Below are 13,493 nucleotides of genomic sequence, written 5' to 3'. Positions count from 1 at the left end.
AGCACAGAGGCCAAATTTGCTCAGCGGAGCCCGAGCACTCACAATCTACAACATAACACGAGCTTGAAGTGTCCAGGATTCCAATCCCAGCCGAATAACCTACTTGAGTTTCTCATCTCAAGCAACGAGTTTCTGGTCTCGCCGTGCTTTCACAGTGCCCTCTAGTGAATGACAAATAGCTGGAGATTAACAGTGCTGTTTACACACAGTATTATGGAAGTTCAACACTCGAAATGAAATCCAAACAAAACAAACTTGAGAGCTGTACACATGCTGCATTGTTAAAAAGACATTTTTATTCATGGATAACAAAAAAAAAGAATAATTCAATGTCCATTATGTTGAACAAAGAACTGTTAACAGATGTCAGTTACCCATATCCCAATGCCCTGATAAATATATGACTATGAATATGGAACAAAAACTCCAATTTGCACTATTTATACTGTTAGAGTATTGCAGTGCATAAACAATGCTCTCCCAAAGCAGTCATGCTGTACATATAAAGGAAAACCCAACCATTTTTTCAGATTTGATCTGCACAAACCTGTTAAGATTTGACTCGGAGTCATCCACAGTGGTTAGATGTGAAATGCATTAAGGAGAAACTTGAGTCAGAATCATTCACAACGGTGGTGATGGGAACCACATGAACAAAGAGTTTAATGCCTCTAAAAGCTACAGCACAGGCTGTTATTAGACAAAATGGTTATGAAAAAGCAGCTTGATGGCTGAAACACTGTTAATGACAGTACTAATATAAGTTTTTTTTTAAAATCTGAAACAACTTTTTAAAATCTATTCATGGTGCAGAGGTACAGGCAGGGTGTCAATAAGGCAAAATGGTCCCTGAAGAGAACATATGTTTTCAGATTTTCCACTATTTTACCTTTATGAGCTTTATATATAAATATTCAAAAGACAGGTAGATTCACAGGTTATCTGAATAGCAAATAAAAAGGCAATGTGTGTGTGTGTTGGAGACACTGGGACTCTTGGATCCCATCACCACCAAAGTAAAGAAATCCATAGTACTCCGCTACAATGCACCATTTCACATCAATCCAGTTTGAAAGACTTTACATTTTAACAGATAAACCACATATATTTTGAAAAAAATGGTTGAACCGCCCTCTAAACCTACCACGTTTTCGGTGGATTAAACCTGGCTGTGTGTTAAAGCTGGGTTAAAACAGAGAGCCGTCGCCGTTGTCACAGACTAAAATAACTAAATCCCCATTGTTGATTGTGATTCTCAATCGAAAATCCATCTTAGTTCCAGAACAGACTCAATCTTTGAATGTGAAAGCCTCCCTGACTGTTGAAGTCCAGGGATTAGGTGGCTCCAAATTACAAAGTGAAAAGAGGGAAAACGTGCATATCCTTCATATGTTCATCTCCATATTCACCTGAAGATGCAGAGATTGGCCTGCAGGCTAATCACTATAAAGTCTAGTTTATAGAACTCCTACATTTACACATCAACAGTGGCTCAATGAAGCTTAGAGGAATACACCAACCTTTTTCAGTCTAATCTCTGTCTGCCAAATCTATAGGATACAGTCAATTACCACAGACATTAATCACTGATACATTTGCCTGTACTTAGTAAAAAAACAGAAAATATGACTCAACACACACACACACACACACACACACACACACACACACACACACACACACACACACACACACTTTCTAAGCCGCTTCTCCCTCAGAGTAGTGGGGGAGTGCTGGAGCCTATCCCAGCGGTTATCGGGCGGGAGGCAGGATACACCCTGGACATGTTGACTCAAAACACTTATTTTTAAAAATTATTTCATGCTTCAGCACGTGCCCGTTTAATTCTATTTAAAGTTTGTTTCGAATCATGGAAATATTCTTCACTATTAGCATGCGGTAATCGACTTTACGCTATAGATGCAGCAGATGCTGAGCTTATGCTGAAAAATGGAGCATTCCTTTAAAACGACAGTCATCAGGAAAAAAGAAAACAGCGTCCACAGTTTCTCATCAAACTGGAGTGTACAGTGCATCGCGCCATTGACTCACTCCTGACAAAGCCAGCAGCTTCATATGCTTTGGTCTCCAATGTGATAAGCAGTCAGGATCCTTAAGGGACAGTACTGCCAAATACAATGGCAAACAAAAATGGAAGTGAGCAGCAGGGCATCAACACCAACAGCTAGCTAGCTGGTGGTTATCATGCCCTGCCAACTTCTATTCACTGTTAGGCACATTAGCATTTTTGGCCAAATTACCTCTTTAAACTCACATTGCTCAGATTTTAAACACAAATACACAGCGAGTTAGTCCTGGAACATTGTGCTCACCATGAGCTAAAGCACAACATGCATCACTCAAACCTCAGATGAGGAGCAACCGTGCAGAGAGATTGCTAGCAGACATAACAGAAGAATAAAGTGCTAAACTATATGTGGGATTTGAGGATTCTTTTTTTTTTTTTTTTTTTAGAAGACGTGCATCTCGTTCCAAAAAAAAAAAAAAGGCTTCAGATATGCCAGGAGTCAGAGTGGGGTTGTTTTAGGACAAGATGACAAGATGAAGCTGATGAAACTTTGAATACGTCCAACTCCCTACAAGCACAGTGCCACTGCTTTCAAAATCATAGAGGTAGATCTCTCTGGAGAATCTCTGAGGCTTCTGCAATATGAGGAGAGCCTTGAATATTTATTATAGCTTGTTTTGGTGTGTTTTATTGGCTTACATTCACCATGCGAAACTACCCTACAATCCTAAGAAACATTCAGCATATCGTCGCAGTCATATCAAAACTCAGGAATCATTTTAATACAGCCGTTGTCCTTTACATTGTATGGACATTTCATGATAAATGAACCAACAGAAATGGTCCAAATGAAACTCTGACGTTTATAGTACATTCAAGTAAAGAACATTTTTCCTTCTCCTGTAGAGGTAACATTTGAGATAAGAGGTTTTGTTATAACAGCGACAATATTCCATTTTTTTCATTCTAACTTTTCATTTCCCCATAACAATACATAAAAAGATGAGATAGGTGAGCATGCATTTAAAAGAATATAGTACTATGCAAAAGTCATAGACCACCCTTTATTTATCTAATTTCCAGTCAAAAAGGCCTTTAAAAATAATTTATTCATTTTTCAGGAGTTATTTCAGATGAGATACAAAATAATGCACTTGCATTGCAGAAGAAAGGAGAAGGTTTCAGGAAAATGGGGGGGGGGGGGCAAAAAAGTGTGTGCAAAAAATGATTAAATGATAAAGAACAAAATGAGACTCCAAACAATAATGCAAGACCTGATGTGTCTGTCTATCCTTACATTGCGAGAAGACAAATCAACACTATTAGTGTGAAAGGACTGGGTTTTTGGATTACTTCTATTATGACAAGCAAAAAATGCAACCAACCTCTGAACTTTGGAAGTGCAAAGAATATCCCTGCAAATGTTTCCTGATGCTGAAAACTGAACAACTTGTACCGAATGGCCATTTCGACTGGAAATCAAAAAAAATTAACGATGGCCTCCAACTTTTGCACAGTACAGTATATTTTAGCCGAATTACCAAAAAAAAGGTCATCTTTTAAAAGTTTTAACCAAAAACAGCCATATGTGAATGTCATAAGAAGCCCTCTGTGAAAATGAAAATGGGATTAACTTTGCCTTCAGTGGCATTTTATCCCCGAGTAGGTGTGTGTATGTGACTGCAAACGTCATGCGTCCAGTAGTGTGTGCTCCGTGTACTTGAGGATGTAGCACTGCATGTTTGTCGCCAGGCAATATGGAGATGCGTGCGTCTGCGTGTATGAGAATTAGTCCACTCCGAGAGCTCTTAGCTGTCTCTCTATCTCCTCATCCGATATCCCATCTGCTTTGGAGGTGGAGGCGGCAGGGTTGTTTCTGTTGGCTGAAGGAGCGTGGGCCATCTGCCGAGGAAACAGGAGGACATGGGCCGACCATTACAGCTCAAAATGTAACGTGACACAAAAAGCACATGAGAAAAAGCCAATCAAGACATAGGAAAGGGCCCTAAAATCTCTGAATGTCTATGGAGGTCTATTATGTCTATCAAAGGATTAAAGGGAATAACTATGTTCGGTTTACATGACGTACAGTGTTCCAGGAAATTATGTTATCAGGATGCTTTTACTGCCATACACTAATGGCAAATGCATCAGTGCCATTATAAATAAAGAGAGGTGTAAATGGATTTGCTGCAATGCTGTTGGATGTCTTTCTGATGATAGATGAATAAATAAATCCTTCGTGCTAAATGGCATAAAAACATCTGCCTGAGAAGTGAGAGAAATACTTCAAGTAGTAGTTTTTTCTAATTAAACTGACTTTTTAAATCTGCTATAAGCTCGTCACTCTCACCTTTCCTGAGATTTCAATGCCGATCTCATCCAGCACCTGGTTCACAATGTCCTGAGATTCTTCTTCGTCGCCAGAGTCCTCAAAGATCTCGTCCAGTGTGTCGTTAACTTTGAATGGAAGAGAAGATATCTTGAAAACACTGATAACTAAGGCACTATGAGCATCAAGAATAAATAAATAAATAAATAAATAAAGAAATCATAAGCAATAAAGTCATGGTATAAAGTTATATTTTCAGGATAAGTGAAATTTTAAATAAAGAAGTTTGATGTAGTATATAAAATCATCTAAAGTTTAAAAATGTAACATTCACTCTCCAGTCCTTACAGTCCATATGTGAAAAGTGCACTGCAAAACAAGCCTATTTTGAAGTCATTGTTCCAACTCATTTACAAATATCCACCTATTCAGCCAACAGCAGTTTAGCTCCACTCATTTTCAGTTACAAGGAGTGTGTTTCAGCTTTGATTGCTTTTGGAATAAAGACCAAACAGGGCAGACATTCAGAACAGAGGCCATTTACATATACCAGTCCTAAAGGCATGATAACAAAAAACAGCCCGTTTCATTCTAAGAGATAATTGAGTTCAGAAAATGGTCATGCATAAAAAAAAATCCAGCCAGTTTTGGTACATAAAACAACATGTGCATTACGTGGAAATAAAATACAAGAAAATGTGGGAAATGACTGCTGCACAGTTTCTAAAATCAAATTAAACCTTCTTAAACCTTAACATCGCACATATCTTTTTACTTTTACCTTCACTTTTTTTAGGCTATTGGTAAAAAAAAAAAAAAAAAAAAAAAAAAAAAGTATACATGCTCTAAAATTGCACGACCCTTTGACAGTCTTCTCAGGCTTTATCAGTTCTGTTGTCTTCTAGTCCTTCACTAGTACTTCATTTAGACCACAGGACAGCTGCCAGCTGAATATTTTGTTTTGCCAGACTATTCATGTTTCATGTACAAGATGATTTTTCAAGGTGGTCTTTAGGCAGTATCTTTTAGTTCAATCAGGAATGTCCTGGTAAGTTCTGCTTTTGTCCCCACCCTGCTCCCAGCCTACAGGGTCATGCGCTATAATTTCATACTGCTTTAACACGAGCGAGGTAGCAGCGCCTTTCTTCCGCTTTTTGAATGCACTAACGTTTCTAATAACAATAAGTCTGAAACCAGAAATGGCACACATGGCTAGTAAAGTAGAACGCTTCCGCAATGTTTTTGTTTTCCACTGGTCACTATTCGTAGGTGAAAATCATTGCGGATGCGTATTTAGTACATGGTTTTGGTGGCACATGGCTTGTGGCAGAAAGTCTCTAACCACACGCTCACATTTTACATGAGCATGTTTTGATAAAAAGCAGCTGGTTTAACACAGCGGACACACTAGAACTGCAGATATTAAGCTTCCTCTTTAAAACAGTTAAACATTGCAGACATTTCAACCACTTTGTTAACTCCTGACAAAAAGCTCCTCACTGCTGCAAAGTTTTAAGACTTTATCAGACTTTTTAAGGATATGCATGAACCCTGCTTTAAAAGTTTTAACCAAGCAATAAAAAAAACATGCATTGCTTTCCAAAGATTGCAAAATACATCAAGGGAAGAAAAAAACCTTTAAAAATATCTAAAAAAAATATTTTTTTTAAATGGTATGCAGCAAAAGATAAATATGATTATATATTAAGATAAATAAAGGTACATTTTAACCAGTTTTTTTTATACCAACTTTAATTACGACAGCCCTTGTCTAATCTCTCGCTCTCTCCCTCTCTCCTTTTATTTAGATGCATCAAAATAAGGACAAGCTTACTCATTTCTTCAGTCATCTCCATCTTGGCTGTCTCCTTCTGGAAGTTCTGCATGGTCTGCAAAGTTTTCTGAGGATCCATCTTCTTATTGACTGCCTGCATTGTCTGCAGAAACACACACAAAGGATGAATGCATTCATTCAGCAAGCACACACATTACTCTCACACAAATGAGTCATGCATGAGCGTCTATTATAATGGAACATCCGCAAGATTACATTATAGTTTCAACTGATAGCTTCTATTATAGCCACTGTAAAAAACACTCGAACAAACTATCGCAAGCGCCGTGTTCAAAATGGCCCCCTAATCACTGTTCCTTGCACTGGGAAAAATCAGGAGCTCTATTATAGGGAAGAACTCTATTACAGGGAACATATTTGTGATTCAGGTAAACAATTACATACAATAACATCACACAGGTTTGCTCATCATTCGCCACTGTTTACAGACACCACTAAACAGCAAGTACCATATGATGAGTAGTGCATAGTATCAGCCACAGACCTACAGTAGTAACAACAATGCTCTTCATATTAACTGGACGGATTGGCACTGAGTAGACTTGAAATGAAGTCACGTCAGTAAGTTGAAAACAAGTCAACTTTTAATGGTCTTACTTTAGTGGTGGTGCTCATGGCCCCTGCCATCTTCATCTGAGAGTGCATGAGTTTGGTCTGGGTGGACATGGAGGTAACTTTAGAGCTGACGGCGTATGTTCGGGTCTTCTGTTTCCTCAGCTGCACCAGCTGTTTGGCCAGGATCTTACAGGCCTCCTTATTACCTGTCTTGGCCATCTTCTTTATCTCCAACTCCTTTGGGGACATTGAGAAATAAAGGAACATAGAAAAAAACCATCAGAGTCATTGTCGTAACAAAAATGTCTAAAATGAAAAAACACATTAGCACTTAGCTTACATACAAATTTATTTGCTCCGGTCTGCTCAACGTATATTTAATGTACAATTATATGCAAAAATTTGACGACTACACCATTTCAACAAAAGTATTCGTTTGCAGGCCTTCACACGAATATGAAGTTGAGTGAAACCCCATTCTTAATCTATAGGGTTTAATATGATGTCAGCCCACCCTCTGCAGTTATAACAGCTTCAACTCTTCTGGGAAGGCTTTCCACAAGGGTTAGGAGTGTGTTTATGGGAATTTTTGACCGTTCTTCCAGAAGCGCATTTGTGAGGTCAGACACTGATGTTGGACGAGAAGGCCTGGCTCACAGTCTCCGCTCTAATTCATTACAAAGGTGTTCTATTGGGTACACACCTGTGGCCATGCAAATGACTGGAACACCTGAATTCAATTATTTGGATGGGTGAGTGAATACTTTTGGAAATATAGTGTATGTTAACACATACCTGCAAACACATCCAATAAATTTAATATTTCAAAAAACAAACAAAAAAAAAAAAAACTATATTCTATGCAGGGTTACTTTTCAGTATCACCAAAAAGGGTTCTTCTACTGTTATGATTTCAATAGAAGAACCCCTTTTGATGAGATACAGAAACCTTTTTAAAAAGGGTTTATAGAGAACCATATACAACACACTCGCCATCACTCTGAAGGACCATTTCACTATGCTGAGAATCATTTAAGCATGAACTGGTTCTACATGGAACTCAAGGTTCTAAATAGAACCATTCCCTTTAGTAAAGATCCCTTGATTGAAAGTGCAGATTCATAAATGAAGACTTGTTTCATGAAGTGGTGTCTCAGCATTCAGTCTTTCCACCAATGTAAGTACTGACGATCATGAAGTCCTGTTTGAGCATCAACAGCGATTAATTACAACTTACTAACTACTTGCCTCAAACTGTAATGGGGTTTGTGTTACCCATTACTGGAAATAGTAATCTCAGTACTCGTTACTCTACTTCTACAGTACTCTGTAAAAGCCGCTTGTACCAAGTGTACCAGGGAATCCCAATAGTGCTTTTCAGCCATTTATTTAGAAAGAAATAGTCAATTATAGCAAACTTAGGCTCATGCTGTTTGAAAACCAAGACACTAGACAATAAAAACACACCCCAAAATAAAATCTTCATGATTAAACTGTAAAGCTTATTCGTCAAGTTTACAGTGCTTCCCATGCTTGCACTGTGCTTCTCATATTCATAATCAGTCAGTAATCGTAATGAACTTACAAGGACTTCAACTGTAATGCATTACATTATTTAGTTATATGTAAAAATAACCCTGTTACTGTAGTGCATTATTTTGTACCACACAACTCTCCCAACACTGGATACAAGGACCTTAATTAGTACATCAATTAGTACATAACACCTGCATTATAAGATAGTTACTCTATGCATATTCACAATGACTCAGAATACATTACGTGTAGGAATGAATGAGTCCTCAAGCATACATAACAATGTGTGAATTAATCTACACTTACAGTAAAGTGTTACTGTTACATCATATGCAGTAGGTTAGACACGATATTGTGTCTTGTTGGAGCACTAACCAGCAAATGGCTAGCATTTATTGCTCTCACTGGTGCAAGGTAAAGCTGTCATCATGTAAAATTCTGCTAAGAAATATATTTTGGAGACAGAAAACTGTTTTGTGGATCCAGAGTTTTGATCACAACCCTATGCAAATAAACAGAAGATATAGCAGAGAATACAGAAGATATAGTAGAGGCCAATGTTCTATAGTGAAGGACTGGGCAAAAACACAGTATCAAAGTAGGACCTGTCAGAACTTATTGATATCCGATCTATGTAGAAAGATCAATATCAGTGTCAGTACTAATGCAGTTTATTCAATTGGCGCCTCATTAATTTTAATGCAACAAACTTTTATTCCAACTAGTTTTTGTTCTCTTATATTGGTGCATTTGTCATGAAATGTTCACACAATGTTTGAGGCAGTTTGTTTTTAAAAGAGAGTAAACAATTCAGGGTGAAATGTTGATGTGACAGTGATGATGTAGAGAGAAGGACTGATAATGGGTTCAGCAGAATCAATAAATAATTTCATATGCGAGAGAAGCTAGAGCTGGACTGGCGACCTGTCCAGGGTGTATCCTGCCTTCCGCCCGAAGACTGCTGGGATAGGCTCCAGCATCCCCCCGCGATGCTGACGGAGAAGCGGCTTAGAAAATGGATGGATGGATGGATGGAGAAGCTAGAGCACTTAGAACATTGCCTATATCTACGACTGGATTTGCTTTAGCTGATACGCTGTGGCATAAATAACTGCTAAGAATAGAATCATTAGGTCAGACATGGTTCTTTATCAGGTTGTGCTACAATGACATCATACATTTATAGATTAATGTATAACCATTCTCCACCATGACGTGCTTGTAAGACATCATAAAACTTCAGAAGTGAGACTGATAAGTAAACCTTTTCAGTGTGTTTGTACGTTTTAAGGATGATTATTACAGACAAATTGTAGGATCTGCTCTGGAAGGCTGGTTCTAAATCGGTGTGAAAGTGGCCTAATCCCAGATGGCACCCTAAAACCATTAGCGCTTCCCAAACCTGGTCCTGCAAATTTTAGCCATTTTTATGTCAAACATTATGTCAATCACCAATGGTAAATAAAAGTATTGTGCAAAAGTCTAAGGCAGGAAGGCGAATTATTCACAACGTTTTTATCTGTGTCTTCCCAGTTAAAACATCATACAACATTAGTAAAAAGGCACATAAACATTAACATAGTAAAAAGTAACAAGATTTTGATGCTGATAGAAATTCATTAGAAGAACACAGGTTTGATTCGAAGTATTTTGTGCCAATATCTAACATTAATTAGCCTGTAATACTGTAATGATACTGGGCTTTCTGTATCATTCACTCGGGCGAAGGTTTGAGGCACTAAAGAAAATTACATTTATTATTTCATTTAATTTTTTTCAAAAAAAACATCAACATTACAATAAACACAAAAAAGGATTAATACAACAAGTACGTGTATGCCTGTCAATGTTCCACGCCTCCCAAACCTCTCCTCATGACAGCCCAACATTGTAGTTATCGTTTAATACCTGTTTTGGCTAAGCTTCATTAAATTAAGTGAAGTGCTCGGGTGACGTATTTGAACAATTTTGAGCTGATGAAGAGTGTCTGGGTGTCCTATAATTAACCATTAACATGATAATGAGTTAAGAATTGAGTGTTGAAGTAGGGACACCTAAAATGTGGAGGACAGAGTAATCTAGATGTTGGTCTAGGTCTGGTTATTCCTCAGTCTATTCCATTGTAGTGCACTATTTGGGTCTAATAGCCATTTTTTTTTACTTATCTAACTAAATTATATAAGGAACATGGGAAGGCTCAAATGGCTCTCTACTTCCTAGACGTCCACCTCCAAACAGTGCAACAGGAAGATGTACAGCCTATGACTGAATCCCAAATGACTATGTTATACTTCCACTAAATGTCCAAAGGTTTGGAGACACCTACTCATCCTTCTTCTAAAATCAAGGGTATGAAGACGGAGTAGGTTCCCCTTCGCTGCCGTTTCAGTCTCTACTCTTCTGGGAAGACTTTACACTAGACGTTTGAACACTGATGTGAGGAATTGATTACATTCAGCCACAAGAGCAAGTGAGGCTGCATAGTGATGTTGGAAGATTAGTTCTTCTTGTTACTTCAACTGATCTCAAAGGTGTTGGCTGGAGCTCCCTCACTCAAGAGAACATTATTCCACTGCTGTACAGCCCAATACCCCTCTTGCTGATGGTTGGCATTGTGGCACAGTGACCTAAAGCTCATGTGCAGCTACTCCAGAGCATTTCTACTGAGATTTGAGTACACAACTGAACACACACTTCAGCAACAGATGCTCCTTAAAGTACCTGAATTCACCTATTAGAAGGAGTATCTGGCACTTTTCTGATATAAAGTGTATTATGCAATATTGGTGTATAGACGCCATCACTGCATAACCTACAAAGGGAGTAGTGCGTTACTTGAGATTAAATCAGAGATGGTGAGTGCGATTTGCTCTCTGTGGAGAGGTGTGTCTCTTTCCCACTCTCTTACCAGCTGCTTTTCCTGTTTCTCCAGTGCCGCTCGATCTCGCGTGATCTGTCTCTGAGTTCCTCTCAACTCTTTGTTCTGCTCTTTAATGACATCTGAAAATTTGAAAAAGAAAACTTATAATAAGTGTGATGTCTTAAAAGGGAATTCCACAGATTTTTCCAAATGTCTGCACAATTAATTGCTTAAAGAGGAACCAATTCCACCAATTTTTCAAAATAACTTAATCATTCAACCATTTAGATGTAAACAAAATCATTTAGAATGGTTTGGTGTGAAATGCTGCACTTTAGAGAAACTTGGAGTCATTCACAGTGGTGGTGATAGGAACCGGACGTCCCAAATGTTTAATGCCTCTAAAAGCTATCCCAGTGAAAGTTATTACATAAAACCGTTACGAACACACTGTCCGATGCCTGAAACTGTGTTTTACAATAGTTTGAGAAGGTACTGGCCTAGACTGCAACACCTCTATGGTTGTAGAGGTACATGGAAGGTGTTGTAAGGCAAAATAGTCCCCAGAGAAAACTTGTCTCAGCTTTCCCACAATCTTACCATAATGAGCACTACATATAAAAACTCAGAAGACACATGTAGATCGTTCTGGGTAGTAAATAAAATGTCTATATTTGTGTTCTAGATACTTCAGCCCCTGGTTCCCATCTTCCTGTAAAGAAAGACTGAGTTGTTAAGTTTCTCTACACTGAACCACTTCACATCACACCTGTTAATCTGTTTACATCGACTGAACTTCTCCTTCATCCAGTTGCTTTGCTCTACATGCTTGAAAAAAATGGTTCTTCGAGGGTTCTTTAGTAAAGTCGGTGGATCTACACAGAACCATGAACACTCAAAGAATCATTTGTATACTTAAATGGCTCCCTGCATGGTGAAATGGTTCTTCAGATCGATGGAGAACGTGTTGTATATGGTTCCTTACAGAAGCTTTTTGAAAAATGGTTCCATACAGCACCAAAAAACGTTCTGCTATTGTCAAGCTTGTGACAACAGAAGAACCCTTTTTGGTGTAGAAGCGTTTTCAAAAAGGTTCAGAACTATACACACACACACACACACACACACACACACACACATCTCCATCACATTCACCATCTGGAGAACCATTTCACCATGCAAGAACCTTTCAAGCTTGAAACAGTTCTATAAAGAACTCATTGTTTTACTGAAGGGCCCATGGAGGGCTGTCTTTCAGATGTGGTGTTTACTAAACAAACCAAAAGCGTAGAGAAGCAGTTAGACCAGTTCACCACTGGGTCCAGATGTCCAACACGGAACCTTTGTCACACGTGTTTGACTTTAATAGGTCACATTAAGGCTTTTTAGGTTAGTGCTGTCCATCAGCGCCGCTGGAGTCAGTTTACTGAAGCTACTAACGCTGAGCTGGTTAGCTGGTTAGCTGGTGACTGGCGTGAGATGCTTGTTTGTTTTTTGCCTACCATTAACGCCACCATCAAAAGTCACCGTCTTTTTCAGGAAACTTACCATCCACCGTCTTCTTCTTGAACAGCGAGGCCATGGTAAGAAAACCAGTCGAGTGCTACAACAAAAAAAAAACTAAATAAACGTTTCTAGAAGACTTTTTTCCACCGCCTAACAAAATGTCATGTGCATTTCCTGGTTCTTCTTTAGTAGGCGGGCCAAATCAGTAGCTATGTGAACGCGCGTCTCTGATTGGTGCAAATGTGTGTCACGTTCCGAAGGGGTCCAATCAAAATCGTCGCTGTTATTCTTAGACGAAGATACACAAAGCTTTTTACATTCGTGCCGGGGATAGACACAATTTTTAGACGCGCTAAAACACGTCTATACTTAAAACGTCACGTACCGAAAACGATGTAACTTTAGTTTAATTATATTTTTGGTTCGTGGTTTGTCCAATCGCGTCCAGACGTTCCACGCCTGCGCCGTGCGAGGGACATGAAAAAAGTTCAGATTTATTATTACTTTTCACACCGGACCTTAACAAGTACGGAAGCAGGGACTCTGAGTAATTCGCCAGGTAACTAAACTGACAGTCGTCACTCTTATATGACTGCATTTGGGTCAAAGCCGAGTCAGCTGCCATCCAATCACGTTGGGACTTTCCACGCCCTGCCCCCTCGCAGCGATTCCGTTTACCGAATCGATTCTTTCTGACTGTACGTTCCAAAGAATCGATGCTCCGATTCAACGATTCACTAGGGCAACTTCTCATCTCGCCACCCTGCACGTTTAACATGTATCCTTAAATACGACCAGCACATCAATATTTCATATTCTG

The 13,493-nt window shown here is 38.8% G+C and overlaps 1 protein-coding gene across 3 annotated transcripts; it reads right to left on the bottom strand.

Annotated features, from left to right (window-relative positions):
- Window positions 1–274: 274 nt before the first annotated feature.
- chmp2bb (charged multivesicular body protein 2Bb) lies at window positions 275–13,209 on the bottom strand. 3 transcript variants are annotated; one of them, XM_017715098.2, is made up of 7 exons: window positions 13,192–13,209; window positions 12,716–12,770; window positions 11,216–11,307; window positions 6,814–7,008; window positions 6,196–6,298; window positions 4,383–4,489; window positions 275–3,931 (listed from the first exon to the last, which is right to left on the bottom strand). In XM_017715098.2, exons 2-7 carry the CDS (start codon window positions 12,747–12,749, stop codon window positions 3,818–3,820), a joined length of 645 nt encoding a protein of 214 aa, XP_017570587.1. In that variant the 5' UTR covers window positions 12,750–12,770; window positions 13,192–13,209; the 3' UTR covers window positions 275–3,817. The 3 variants fall into 3 exon arrangements, with proteins under 3 accessions (XP_017570587.1, XP_017570588.1, XP_037399012.1); XM_017715099.2 differs by lacking the exon at window positions 13,192–13,209 and adding an exon at window positions 13,059–13,123; XM_037543115.1 differs by lacking the exon at window positions 13,192–13,209 and having other exon boundaries at window positions 12,716–13,030.
- Between the last annotated feature and the right edge of the window lie 284 nt (window positions 13,210–13,493).

Source organism: Pygocentrus nattereri, chromosome 12, assembly GCF_015220715.1.
Source record: "Pygocentrus nattereri isolate fPygNat1 chromosome 12, fPygNat1.pri, whole genome shotgun sequence".
Classification (NCBI taxonomy): Eukaryota; Metazoa; Chordata; class Actinopteri; order Characiformes; family Serrasalmidae; genus Pygocentrus; species Pygocentrus nattereri.
This window is presented reverse-complemented; position numbering and strand designations above follow the sequence as displayed.